This window comes from Protomyctophum bolini (genome assembly GCF_963924005.1).
Source record: "Protomyctophum bolini genome assembly, chromosome: 19".
Taxonomy (NCBI): domain Eukaryota; kingdom Metazoa; phylum Chordata; class Actinopteri; order Myctophiformes; family Myctophidae; genus Protomyctophum; species Protomyctophum bolini.
This window is the reverse complement of record NC_137880.1, coordinates 31,458,149-31,473,148: the sequence shown is the minus strand read 5'-3', so window position 1 is coordinate 31,473,148 and position 15,000 is coordinate 31,458,149. Positions and strand designations below refer to the sequence as shown.

General features: G+C 44.6%; 1 protein-coding gene across 4 annotated transcripts in view; it reads right to left on the bottom strand.

The window, feature by feature from the left end:
* enah (ENAH actin regulator) overlaps nt 1-15,000 on the bottom strand; it is a 132,031-nt gene that overhangs the window by 24,479 nt on the left and 92,552 nt on the right. For all 4 annotated transcript variants that reach the window (XM_080790794.1, XM_080790793.1, XM_080790796.1 and 1 more), the window contains one exon: nt 1,881-2,224. In XM_080790794.1, the coding sequence (XP_080646920.1) occupies nt 1,881-2,224 (344 nt within the window). The remainder of the gene's footprint in view (nt 1-1,880; nt 2,225-15,000) is intronic.

Genomic DNA, 15,000 nt, shown 5'->3' with positions numbered 1-15,000 from the left:
AACTAGTAAGCGTTAATCATTGTATTACAACCTTAGTTGTCACAGCAAACCCAAAACAGACACATGTTAACGTGCATTACATGCATGTGTGTGTGTGTGTGTGTGTGTGTGTGTGTGTGTGTGTGTGTGTGTGTGTGTGTGTGTGTGTGTGCGCGCGCGTATTTGGGTGAACCTTATCTAATTAAGTCTTATTGTGTTTGACATGTGGAGGCCTCTCCCCCCCTGTCCTGAGGCCATGGCCACAAAAATACCCATGCATGCGTGTGCGCACACACACACACACACACACACACACACACACACACACACACACCTAGGGGGCTCTCTAGCGCTTCTCCCATGATGTATTTTTAGTCCCTGCCTGCCCTTCATGCACAGAAGGAGCTGTGCATGACGTGCTATACGTGTATAGACGCATGCCAACGTACTGCTCGTAAGCATGCAACGCAGCGCCGGCTCCCCTACTGACCCAGTCCTGAATTGGTGCCAGTTTAGTTTCTGACCGACCCGGGCCCACAACGGGCCCAATTAAAATCAGAGAGCACCGACACCTGTGACACAGCTGCTTCCCAGCGCTACACTGACAGCAACACCCTCAGCGTTGCCTGGAACTGTATACATAATAACCAAATGGACCTGTACATTATCAGGGTTACAAATGGATATACAACCCTTAATCCTGTTCCCTGTTTTGAACACACTGGCTGTTTATTTTTTATTTCTTTCCAAACTGACAAACTTGACTTATTAAATTATTTCTGGGGCCATGATGTGGCATGATTTTGGAGTCAGACTGGGATGTAAAAGTCATTAGTAAGTCGTTACTGTACATTGCATCAGAAATCGCTGCCTTTAAAAAAAAACATACTTTAATTTTATAAGATTGGATTGGATTTTAGGTACATAGTTTTGGAAATAAGCCTAAGAAACTGCCAAATGGGTTTGAGGAAAAGTTCATTAAGGGAAGATTTTAGGGCACATTTCCGGTGTGATATATTGTCCTCTACACTAAACTGTTTGATCATTGTAAGATATCATACGCTGTGTAATCCTGCCACTTCTGATCGCCTCATTATTAAAACCTTCATCAGGGCTTCACTTAATGAAGTCAAGTGTGCATGTCTGTTTGAGTGATTGTGCGTGCGTGTGTGTGTGTTGTCACACACACACACACACACACACACACACACACACACACACACACACACACACACACACACACACACACACACACACACACACACACACACACACACACACACACACACACACACACACACACACACACACACACACACACACACTCACGCTCTCTTCTTGCATGCCCCAACAATCTGTTCCTTGTGTCTGTCCAGCCCGTGGGCAGATGGAGCCACTCAAGAAGACGGGGTTCAGCACTAACGAGGCTAGTTAAATGAAGACTAGCTGAAGTTAGCTCTCTGATATGGAGAGACGCACACAGCATTTTATTATTACTTAAAAAAAATTAAGGGCTGTCCTTTTGCCCTGGAAGCCACATACGATAACATTGTGGGCAACTTACTGTAAATGTGAACGTAAAATGTATCCTACCGTAATACTTACAACAGTATAGGTTTATAGCATCCCTCCATCTGACATGCTCAGGTGTGTTAACCACTTTTGACCTGGTAACCCTATTTTATTATAAATTAAATAGCTAAAATAACCTACAGGCTCACGAGTCACAAATTGGCACTTTGTGATGTAGATCAGCTATTTTCACTATTCGTCTTACAGCGTAAGTATGTGAAAGCACGTACTGTATGAGAGTTTGAGCCATCATGTGTGCATGGATGTGCATTTATGTGTGTCATATGTGTGAGTGTGTGTTAAGTAGGAGACCCAGGTGTGTCACTCACCGGCGTTGGAGATGCGTCTCCCTCGCTCCCAGTCCTGCTGCTCTCTGTCCAACTGCTCCTGCTGCTCCCGCTCTCTCTCCATGCGTTCTCGCTCCGCCTTCTCCCTCTCCATCAGATCTCGCTCGGCGCGCTCCTGCTGCTCCTGGCGTTCACGCTCAGCGCGCTCTGCACGCTCCCTCTCCGCCTGCGCCTCCCTCTCCTGCCGCTCATGTTCCTGTTGACGCTCCCGCTCCTGCCGCTCGCGTTCCTGCCGCTCGCGATCCTGCATCTCTAGCTCCAGGCGCTCCCTGTCGCGCTCGCGGTCGCGGTCCTGCTCCTTCTGCCTCTGCAGGTCCTGAAGCTGCCTGGAGGAGAGGATGAGAGGAGAGGGGTATTAGGCAAAGCAAGTGACGTGGAACAGAAAAGGAGAAGAAAGGAGGAAGGGATCATAGGAGGAAGTGAGGAACAGTAAATCAAGAAGAGAGATATGGGAGGACGACGAGAAAGGAGGATGAGCAGAAAAGAGGAGAGGAAAATTTGATTACAATTCCCTTGCACTGTAATGAATCAACCATAACGTCTTCCACAAAACCACACATTCAAATTGAAGGATTTGAATGTCTTGGCACAGCACTGGCAGTCTATTGAAAATAGAACGCAGCAACCGTAGAGGAATTTCAGAAGAGCCGACGAGCAGTGATAGCAACATACGCAGCAGAAAGCAGCAGATCTATAAGCTCATAATTTTCGGCGAGCAACACTGGTGTACGACTAAGTATAACTAATGCCTAACCATATTAACCCTGGCGCCCTACATGAGCAGAAATAGTCCAGTACAAAGTATTTTTAATTTAATTTTGTTATGCTTTTTTGTGCTTTTTTATCCCACGATTTTTGCAATCCATTTCTTTTTCACCCAGTGGCAATTATCTAATGTAATCCTGGGCGCTACACTCCCTCTGCCAACCTGGGGAGAGCAACGGACTGACCTCATGCTTACTTCTATGCATGAGAAGTCCAAGCCACTTCTTTTCACCTGACAGGAACACGTTATTCCAAGTAGTTCCTTTCTACTCCATCAGGCGCCACGGCTGGCCAGGGGGAACATGCAAACTCCACACAGAAAGGCCCTTTTACCAATCCCACCCAGGGTACGTGCACTGATGACGCGGAGGAGAGTACACGCCCCCCAGCGTCCCCCCAGGCTACAGCGCTATACAGACTGCGCTACTGTGCCCCAGTAGGCCTACATAGAGCTTAATATAAAATGGTTAAGATTGTAAAACGCAGCTGTCGGGCAGAAAACTCATATCTCCACATTTTAACGTTTCGCAAATTAATGACCTACTTCATCATCACAAGCGTGCTGCACAAAAGTATGCCTTGTGAGAGAGAGAGAGAGAGTGTGTGTGTGTGTGTGTGTGTGTGTGTGTGTGTGTGTGTGTGTGTGTGTGTGTGTGTGTGTGCCTGACCGACAGACTAAAGCCATGGAGGGATGCAGCAGAGTAATGGTGGTTATTAGACTGTATAAAGACATGTCATTATATAATTACTGCTCCGCTGCACATGAGCTGTGTGGTGCTCTTACGTAACGTCTAAACACAACAGCTCCAGTCACATTTTAACCCATTCAGGACAGGGACCCCTTTTGGTGTTTTAAGCATTATTTTATACTTGTGACTTTAGCTATTGAAAAATAGCAGATCTACATGCTTGTAGATCTGCTATTTTTGAAAAACCATGAAAATGTGGTGCAAATCTTTGAATATATTCTTTCAGAGAAAACATTCTTAATTCAAATCTTTGCAACTGGGGGGGTCCCTGGAACAACATATTTTCAGATGGAGGTCGACGGCCAATTACATATAATTTGTGGGGTCCTTGACATGAAATAGTTTGAGAACCACTGCCATAGAAACATAAGGTCTTTCAGAAAACTGCCATAATCTAGAAGACATTTTGTAGAATCTGGTCCCAGTCCTAAAGACCCAAGACAGGTTCTACAAATAAATGCCTTCTAGATCAGTAGTTCTCAGTAGTGTCTCTCTACACTTGTAGAGAGACAAAATGTCTCTCTACAAGCTTGCAGTGCGGTGACACTGTGCGCATTCATTGAACAACCAACGCAAATACCTAAAATGACAATGGCACATGATGCTTTTCCGGTTTTAATGGCTTAACTGTTAAAAACACATGGTGTGGATATTTGCCCTTGACTAAAGCAAACTCTGTTTTTAATACATGTTTTGGGACTTTTCTGCCTTTATTGGCTAGTACAGTTGAGAATGACCCGAAACAGGGAGAGGGAGAGACAGGGATTGACACGCAGCAGAGGTCCTCGCGCTCGGGAATCGAACCCACGGCTTGCTGTCAGGCTGCATTGGAGCCTATATTATGTGGTATGCGCGCCCATAGCAAACTCCCTTTGCGACAACACGAAAGGCTTGACCAGCAATTCCGATTTCTGAAAGTATTTTCTTAATAAAGTTGATTCCTTCCTTTTCTTTCATGTAAAGAGACTTTAGGTACTTATAAAAGCACTATATAAATCTCACTATTATTATTCTTAATATTATTATTATTATAATATTATTAATAATGCAAAAGGTTGAGTCAAATTTCTTCTGTGTTTCCCTGTCAGAAATTGAAGGGTGTGTGCAGTTCCTAATGCATCCACTAGGTATCACTGTAAGGCAGCAGTAGAGGGCAGTGCGGAGGGTGTCGTTGCAGAGCTGATGCTGATGATGAGTGTATGACCCGGCATACACATGTTTAGAGAGAGAGAGAGTTAGATTAGAGAGAGAGTTCAGTTGTAATTCTCTCTCTCTCTATTTAACATCCAACATTTAGGCTATATGGTTTATCTTCAAATGAGCTAAAATGTGTGCACCACCAGTATAGACTACTGCAAACGTCCTTCATGTGAATGGTGTCGTCACGTCACATCATGTTATTCAGTGATGCATTGCACTGGCCATCATCAATCACTATTTATCAGTTAACACTCATAAATTACACAGACCAGGAGAGCGATGCACAGTGCGCGCGCACACACACACACAAACAAACGTCACACACATGCACATAAACATTTGCACACACACACACTCACAGTAAGTCAAGTTTTGTCAGATCCACATTAATCTGGTTCTGGTGAGGGCTGACTCACCGCTAACAGTCAATCATCAGTATGAACAGTACTGTTAATCTATACACACACACACGCACACACACACACACACACACCATCTCCTTCCACGTGCACCGAACCCATGACACACACACACATCATCTCCTTCCATGTGCACCAAACCGATGACACACACTCACACACCTGTCTGTCTCTTGGCACATTAAGGTCTATGGCACACTGCGCGCGTGCTTGCACGCACGCACCATACACACAGTCACACACACACACACACACACACACACACACACACACACACACACACACACACACACACACACACACACACACACACACACACACACACACACACACACACACACACACACACACACACACACACCTCTTGGCACACTCAAATAACTGTTGCACTTGCCCACTCGCATGCATTTGCTCTCATATATGCTCTCTCACACATACACCTCCACTCCACCTGCTCTGCTGACAGACACACTCACACACACACACACACACACACACACAGTTTGAGCATGTTTGGATCTGCAAGAGCACCTGCACACACACTCCCACGGTAGTGATGTCAGAGACTTGTCATTCATCTTCCCATGGAATGCCCTGGGAGAAAAACACCTCTTCTTCCCATGCCTTCATCTGCCAGGTGAAACCCACACACCTCCCTCCAGGAGGAAACACACCTTCCGACACACACACACACACACACACACACACACACACACACACACACACACACACGTTCGTACTATACTTGTGAGGACATCAGAACTTTGGGGCGGCATCGAAAGTAGTGAAAAATAGCAGATCTACAAGCTGACAATGTGTCAGAGAGCAACACCTTGCAAATCTATGTTCCAGTGCACAACATTGGTGAGCAACAATACTTGTGGGGAGTCTGGGGACCCTTTTCTTTGGCCCTCACAAGTATTGTAATACAATTACACAAACAACCAGTTTCAATGAAGCTGCTTGAATGTCAAACAGGCTGTGCTTGCAGGCTGCGTGCGTGCGTGCGTGCGTGCGTGTGCATGCGTGCGTGCGTGCATGTGTTTAGGGTCAGAACCCTGTTCATGACCATAATTCACTAAAGCCTTAATAGAAATAAATATGCTTAGACGTGATTGTAATGTGTTTATAATGCTTATAAAGGTGGATGAATTATGCGCTGTGCACTGTGATTAACAGGGAGCATAAGCAGCAAGCCGAGTAATTCCCATAAAAGCGCAGAGCTTAGCTGTAGCCGGGGCAGCTAGCACGACAGGGCTGGGATTATCCTGACCAATGCCAACCGGCAGAGGATGAGACCCCTTAGACTAGTGGTTCCCAAAGTGGGGTCCGGGGACCCCCAGGGGTCCTTGTTCCAGGGGGGACCCAGCTAAATGATAGTTGGAACCGAATGGACCCTCATGGGTCTGTAACTCAGAGAGGGTACAAATGGAACCAAATGGACCCTGACGGGTCCATTTTATCTTATGGGGGTCCCCGGCATATCTTTTCAAATGGGGGTCCGCGGGATAATTAGTGTAAATTTGGGGGTCCTTGACATGAACCGCTGCCTTATACTTACGCTCCGTCATTCCACCGTGCCGCTCGCTGAAAATAGCCAATCTAGACTCACAACGTGTCCGTTTCAGCTGCTTCGTTGATGAGAACGTTTAAAGAGGGGAAGCGAATTTAATCAAAAATGAAAGATGGACAGATCACGAAACTGAAAGACAGAGATGGACGAATTACCTATTGGTTTTATACCTGTGTATATACTGTATGTAGTGTGTATTGTTTTGTACCCAACCTACTGGTTTTATACCTGTGTTTATATGTTGTTTGTATGTCTGGCCTCGTGGGGAAAGATGGTGGGTGGGTGGGGACGACTGGGAAAGGAGTTGTGGGAGAAAATGTAAAAAAACGAAGAGTCATATTCTCTGTCTGTGAAAATTTACTTGTCATACTCTTTGAATAAAATTTACTTAAAAAAAAAAAAAAGGAGATGGACGAATTGGAGAAAGGAGAATGACGAGAGAAAAGGGCTTCCCTCACACTCACACACACACAAAGGGACTGTGGGGTGTTTCTGACCTATTAACGTATTACAAGTCTTCAGCTAGGCTCTCCAAGTCTCCATGGACCCAGCCTTGTTATTACACAACCTAATTATCGCGCGCGCACACACACACACACACACCCCCCCCCCCCCCCCCCCCCCCCCCCCCCCCCCCCCCCAGTGTGGTGAGAGTTACAAAGAGAGAGCAGAGGCATCCCTGACATACAAACACAAAGAAGTTGTGGATAGACTCTATCCACAACCCTCTATCCGATAGAGGGTTGTCCCCACCACACACACACACACACACAGCTGTCCCAGTTCCCACACTGTCCCAGTGGTGCATTGAGGTAATTACAGAGTGGCAGAGGTAACAGGGTTTGCTAAGCATTCTGGGCCAGAGAGTGCCTATACCAGGGACGAATCTCACAGAAGTGCGCTATAGAGCCGGGGTGGGTTAGCTTCCCGATACACGACAATAGCACGTTTCTGCATGGCAGTAAATGAGCCCCCATGGGAGCTCCTATACTGTATGAGAAGAATTCATCTGCATGATTAAACTCTGGGCCGGATGGAATAGGAGTCACTCAGCGGTTTTCTGTGGGGAATTCAGAGCATTAACATATAGCAACCACTGTATATACAATACAATGACTGCAACGGGAAAAGACGAGTCTGTTATGGATGCACATATAGTACATGTGCACGGATGCACATAGGACGCACACACACACACGAATGGTTAAACCTGGCAACAGACTGGCATCATCGTGTCAAAGTGTCCTTGATCAAAACACTGAACCCCCTAACTGCCTCTGCCTTGTGTGAATGGGTGTGAATGTGACACCTGCTTTGTACTTGGCTGCACGCCTGTGTTCCGACAATAGCAGATCTACATGCTCGCAATGCATCGTGGGCTTGAAGATCTGCTATTCTTGGTGCACGAGCACGAATGCGCAACCAAGTATAACTCGGTCTTGAGCCATACATCACTGTTCTGCGTGCACACACACAGTCACACACACACACACACACACACACACACACACACACACACACACACACACAGAGCATAGGAGTAGGTCAAGCAGCTGAGGTCATACAGGACAGCGGTGAGTGTGATGCAACATCTGACCACTAAGCCAGTGAAACCTGAGCTCATCCGTTAGACGGGGCCTCTGAGAGTCTGAAGCCCCATGCAGTGACTCACGCTTTTATGAAAGGATGAAAGGGGAACACACACTGTACTTCAACAAGAAGTAATTTATAGAAAATACTATTAAAGGAAAAAAAGGGTATTGACTTTATGTCACACACACACACACACACGTGCGTGCGTGCGTGCTTGCGTGTGTGTGTGTGTGTGTGTGCATGCCATCCATCACGGGGACACCTACAGTATGTTTCCATGCTCTGTTCAACTTTTAAAAAAGACTTCATGTGAGAGGAATGATCACCATCTGCAACTCATGCATTCCTCAGCGGTGAGAAGATAGCTTCCTGCTCGGCCACAACTTTTCAACAGCGCTCACATTATACACGAGCGTGAATGAAAGAAGAAAACATGATGTCCTCTGTTGTCGGGAGGAGATAATAAAAACCGACATTAGGCTAGGCCATTTGTGAGTAAACACGCATCAACTTCACCTTGCTTTTTGCAACCAGCCTTAAAGAGCTGGTACGTACATACAGCATCAGAGATGTATCAACACGGGCAGTTGCATTGCCATATTTCAACTTTTCGCTTTAAGCCTTATTTTGACTTTGTCATTATGACGGTGTCGCACAATAGTAGAACAAAATAGCCAATGGACAAGCTCACTGACTTTTAAAATGACATTTTGTTAAAGGAATGATCCTCATTCATGCATTCCTCGCATGCATTCATCGGCTGTTTTCACTACTTTTAAAACATTTTTAATTCAAATGACCATATCACCAAATGTTTCCGATTTGTCTTTCTATCTCTCTTTCTTTCATTTCCCTCTCCTTTCCAATTGCCCCCACACTTTAAAACAGTTCACAGAGAAGATTGTGTGCACATCTTATGCCTGTATTTAGGCCAGGTGTTGGACATCAGGGCGAGAATCAAGGAGTGGATAAAAACATCCGCACGCTGTTTTATATCTCCAAAGAACTTACTATTGTTAATGGCACAACGTTTTGACCCTTAGGTCTTCATCAGGCAAAACAATCTGGATGTTTTTATCCTCTGCCCCACTTTGTGTGTAGCTCATTGTTGGTGATAAAGTAGACCTGATTCTGAGAATCAAATCTCTTGTTCAAGGACACAACTGGTTTCCCATTTCAAAATCTATTGATCTCCCAGTCCATCATTGTCAATACATTTACTGTATACTAGTTTACACACATGCATGCATACTTGTATATATTTACGTGTTGTAGCTAGTTTAGCTAGTATGTACTATTCACTATTTCAACCATAATGGAAGTGCTAGTGAATCAGCGATTGACCAAGATGTCTACTATGCTGCATAGTAGACATGTACAGTGCAAGTGCAACCGATAGTACAGTGCAACCGATATGCCCATATAGGGGCATGTCAAATGGCAATATACAGTATAGGCATAATATACTGACACGAGATCTCATAAGGGCATACAGGTAGATAGACCAATGGAGATCTCCATATATATAAAAATTGCATTTTTATAGTGCTTTCTCCAAGTGCTCAAAGCGCTTTACAATGGTTCATTCATTCACTTCCCACATTCACACACCAATGGTGGCGAGCTCACACCGACCAACTCATTGGAGGCAATGTAGGGGTAGGGTTCAGTGTCTTGCCCAAGGACACTTCGACATGTGGACAGGAGGAGCCGGGATTCGAACCACCGACCCAGGGATCATTGGACGACCTGCTCTACCTCCTGAGCCACAGCCGCCACATATATGGGCACAAAAATGGTACAATGGCTACTCTGTCTGACAAAGAAACGGCGGGTTCTCTGACATGGGCTGTATAGCGTTCAGCTAGTTTATGTATGGTCACTTTAATGATGTGCAATAAGTGTCTTATTAGCTGTTGTAAAGTATCGTTTGTTTAATTTGATTACACATTTTGACAATAATATCGATTAAACAAAAAAGGGGAAAATCAGTGGTGATATCCTATAGCAGTCATGAATAGACCAGATCAGAATATTTGTAAACTAAAACAATAGAGCGGTATTTCCAGGCAGAATATCCGTTTTATATCTACACAAAATGTGAGAAGAATCTGAAAAGATATCTACTAAATAAAATAAAGGGTCCACAACATTAGCTATGTATAGTTTGGCAACGATTTGAACAGTTTGTAATATGTGTCCTGTATATTGCTCCAATGCGACACTATACCAGTGTTATAAATATACCCAGGGATATTGATTGTGATGGTCTATAAGACTATGTCTTTTCAATGTCATTATTTTATACGGAGAAGAGATCCTTCTTGCATTCTTCTCTATAAAAATGTGGATGTAACCAACATGCAGCTGAAAATGGCAAGTCTTTTTTTAATTGAAAATGTGCAGTTGCAATCTGTAGACATACTCTTACTCACCCCCCCTGTGACTATTTCTGGAAGTGCTAATGCAATGGATCCCACGCATGCACAATCACAACAACATGCACATCCATAAATCTTGCCTTTTGCCTCTCGCGTGTGAATCTAATCCTAAATCCCCCCCACCCGCTCAAAGAGGCATCACAGGCTTCAAAGCCGTGGAAAAACCTCCCGCACCACCCATTCAAAGTGGCGTCTCGCTCGCCTCCTGAAAAGAGTTGCTGAGGGAACCAACGTGGGCGGCTGCACAGTCTGAATTCCAGTGCGTTCTCTCTCATTCGCTCATTCCCTCTTTCTCCTGGTTCTTCCGACAACTTTAGTACGACAGAGTTTGAGACGCTTGAGGGGATTTGCTTTGGGGTGTATGGGATTGGGACAGAGAGGGTGGGGGGTGGCTGACGTACATGTATGAACATAAATATTTGTCCAAATGGAGGAAGAGTGATAATATTTGTAGTATTAGAGGCATTTCTTAAATGGAAACCATGGGAAACAGGAAGACGGGATAAACTAGATTTAGGCATGCGCTTAGTTGTGGACTGTGGATAATGGCTGCAAGGAAATTAATGTTTGGGTTGACCATCATGAATATTACTTAAAACAGTGAGAGGAGATTAAAAATAAAACACACTGATTGTACACGCATGACAGGAAGCGATTTCTTAGGTTGACATGCGGACCATGTTCTTGTTTTACGGTTACAGTGCAACCTCACAGAGCTGTGACGACAGCTCTGTTGGAGCTACTGTAGCATTCTCAACACAACTCTGCTTTCACCAGCCAAACCATCCCCAACATGCATCTCCCCACAGTATGTTTCATGACTTGGCTTCTTTATTAATTTACAATCTGTGGAATGAAATACATTGAGGGGTGTGCGCCTCAACGTTTGAAACCAACTCGACATCGCATCTCCATATGGGCTCAGCTCCCAGAGTCAGCATTTTTGCAATTAGTGCAAATGGAAAATGTAGTCAATTCTATTCTATTTTAGGCAGCCAAGAGGCCAACACGGTCTGAGTCTGGCCTGTCTCGATGCAATGAGTAGTAGTGCAAACATTTCCATTTAAAATCTATAATCTACTATAATATAGCAATAAGAATTCCCAACATACACTCAATCCAATAAGAGAGACAAAGGACGGTGTACAATGAAATGGTGTTAACATCCAATGTGTAATCTAATTTATTGGCAATACAAGAGAAAATCCGTCAACCCTGAAGCTTTTAAACAGACTATAAACAGATTATGAATAATTTCAGTGCTGTTGGTCAGATTTTGTTTTGTCCACTGTGTGACAAAGAGACAAAACTCGCCGCTCATTTACAATTTGCCATGCAGCGCCGCCGCTGTGATGCTGCTGGTGTTATTTAAAGCCTTTATGATGTTATAATTATTGTCTAGAGTTAGAATGTATATACATTTTACAGGTTGGCCTGAGAGGGAACATCTGACGAAAAGCTGCAGGGAGGGAGCCTAAATTCTGGCAGTCCATTGGCCAACTGTGTGCCACACGACTTTCCTCATTGGCTCCAACTAAGGACCAGGAAGTGTCGGCTAAATGGATGGAAGCCCAGAGGGGCCATATGGAGCTACTCTAGCCCAACTGTGACACACGCGTGCACGCACACACACACACACACACACACACACTAACAGGAAACCCCAACAGCTTGGTTGAATCCTAGGGAACATGTTGGTTTTATAGGAATGCTTGTGCTCTCGTTTCTGTGTTAGATTAAAATATATTTTGTGAGTGTGCATGTATCGAGGCATGTGTGTGTGTGTGTGTGTGTGTGTGTGTGTGTGTGTGTGTGTGTCTGTGACTGTGTGTGTGTGTGTGTGTGTGTGTGCGTGTGTGTGCGTGCGTGCGTGACTGCGTGTGTGTGTGTGTGTGTGTGTGTGTGTGTGCGTGCGTGCGTGACTGCGTGTGTGTGTGTGCCAGAACATGTTGTCAGTACCAGCTGCTGCTGTTATCGTTGCTGCAGTGTAATGCTTAGCGTTAAAAAGCAACAGCTACAAGCTAACTGCTAACACATGTGTGAGATGCCACAGAAAGGGAGGCTTAAGCATGCTGTAACACACACACACACACACACACACACACACACACACACACAAGTTTCCCATACAAATAGCACAGTGTATTCATGTACTGTATGTACAACACTGTATGTACACACTCTCTCAATTCTTTTCTCAATCTCTCACTCTCTCTACCCCCCCCCCCCCCCCCCCCCCCACACACACACACACACACACACACACACACACACACACACACACACACACACACACACACACACACACACACACACACACACACACACACACCCACACAAAATGCAGCTATTTATACCTCAGCCCATTATTTCCACCTCGTGTCTCTTTAATCCGACAGCAGTGGCCTGCGTTTATGGACAGGTGGCTTATCATGCCTCCACTCACCTACCTGTCCATCCATCCATATATCTATCTTATCATGCCTCCACTCACCTATCTGTCCATCCATCCATATATCTATCCATCCACTACACATTATATATATATATATATATATATCTCAGTCCATCCATCCTCCACTATACCAGGGGTGGGAAACTTGGACGATGGAGAGGGACATTATTTCCACACTCACTCCAGATGGCCACATTGCATATTAATGTCGTGGCCAATCTACAAGCTCAAAACGTGTCGCACTGTAGATCAGCAATTTGTTTTGCTATATTTGAATTGGAATCCTGAAAAGTAACCTTTTTTTAATTTAATTTCAAATGCATTTAGTTATAGTTATGTTGGTTAACAAAATTGGGTTAACCTGCGGGCCGCATAAAGTGATGGTGGGGGCTGCATGTGGCCCCCGGGCCGCCAGCTGCCCATGCATGCCCTATACTGTACATAATGTACGTATAATATCCACTCATTTACTCCCTCCATGGAGGAAGGCTAGAGGAGAGATGCAGGATGGAGAGATAGATGAGCATGCAGGAAAGAGGAGGTGATTTACTGTAGAGAGGAAAAGCCACAGACAGCGTCATGTTTCCCTGCAGTCGTCCAATGCAGTGGAAAAAGAAAAGTAGACATTCCAACATTCCCAAAGACGAACTGATCGCAATGTTTACTCCTTTCATGGAGCGGGGAGTCGGGGACCCACAAAACCAGACATACTGAGAGAGTCTCTGTGTGTTTGTGTGTGTGTGTGCGCATCTCATGGAATGTACTGAATGAAGATGTGCGGTGCGGTGTGGTTTGCGTTCGCAATGGTTGCGTTCGCATGCATGCGTGCACACACACACACACACACACACACACACACACACACACACACACACACACACACACACACACACACACACACACACACACACACACACACACACACACACACACACACACACACACACACACACACACACACACACACACACACACACACACACACACACACACACACTTTTCGTTCCTTTCATCCTTACTATTCTAACCTTAAAATCCACTTCCTTTCAGACTAGACTGTAATAGCCCAGTCGGGAGACAAGCAAACAAAATGTCCATCTTTGCAAGCCACCCAATGTTACTTGTGAGTCAACAACACCACTTAATGTTATAATATAACATCAAGTGGTGTTGTAATATATTATATTGAAACAAAATAGTGCCATTTGACCTTTGACCTTAGGGTGGAGCTATGTCATTCATAATTTGAATAATATGATGTGAAATCGTGTGCGTGCAAAGCTGCCATTTTGGTCTGAGGGCAGAGAGAGGAAAGGTCATACTGTAGTAGTGTATAGTCATCAAATCAATAGGGTTCATCCTCCAGGGGGTATGGAGGTGCACAGCAGATCCTATGGCAATCCAGGCAGTAATGGTCCAAAAGGCGTTGCAGCAAAATTACGGTAACCAAACTATACATTTAATCGATAAAAAAATAAAAAACTTATTTTTTTAAGTCTTTGGACATCTTTTTTCATTTAGCCTGTATTGATTACCATTCACAACTCTGTTCTGCACGCACTCGTAACACTGCGATGGGAGAAAAGAAGAAAAAACGGAAGTGAAAAGTCTGCTGATTTATGGGTTTTTAGAATCCTAATATCTCGGATTCTTCTTCCAGACTGCATCTTCGATCAAGACAAGCTTGATTTGCGGCTCATTCCTATAAACGATATATGATCGCCGGTTACAAAATGTATGTTTTGGGTGAATTAAATAACATTTGCAGGACTTTTCACTTCCTGTTTCTCTGTTTAAAATAAGACTGTTAACATTGTAGTAGCGTACTACGAGTATAGATTCAGCCACCAGATGGCGGTGTCGGCGGCGAATGAGAATAGACGTTACACATACTGTAACAGGGACCT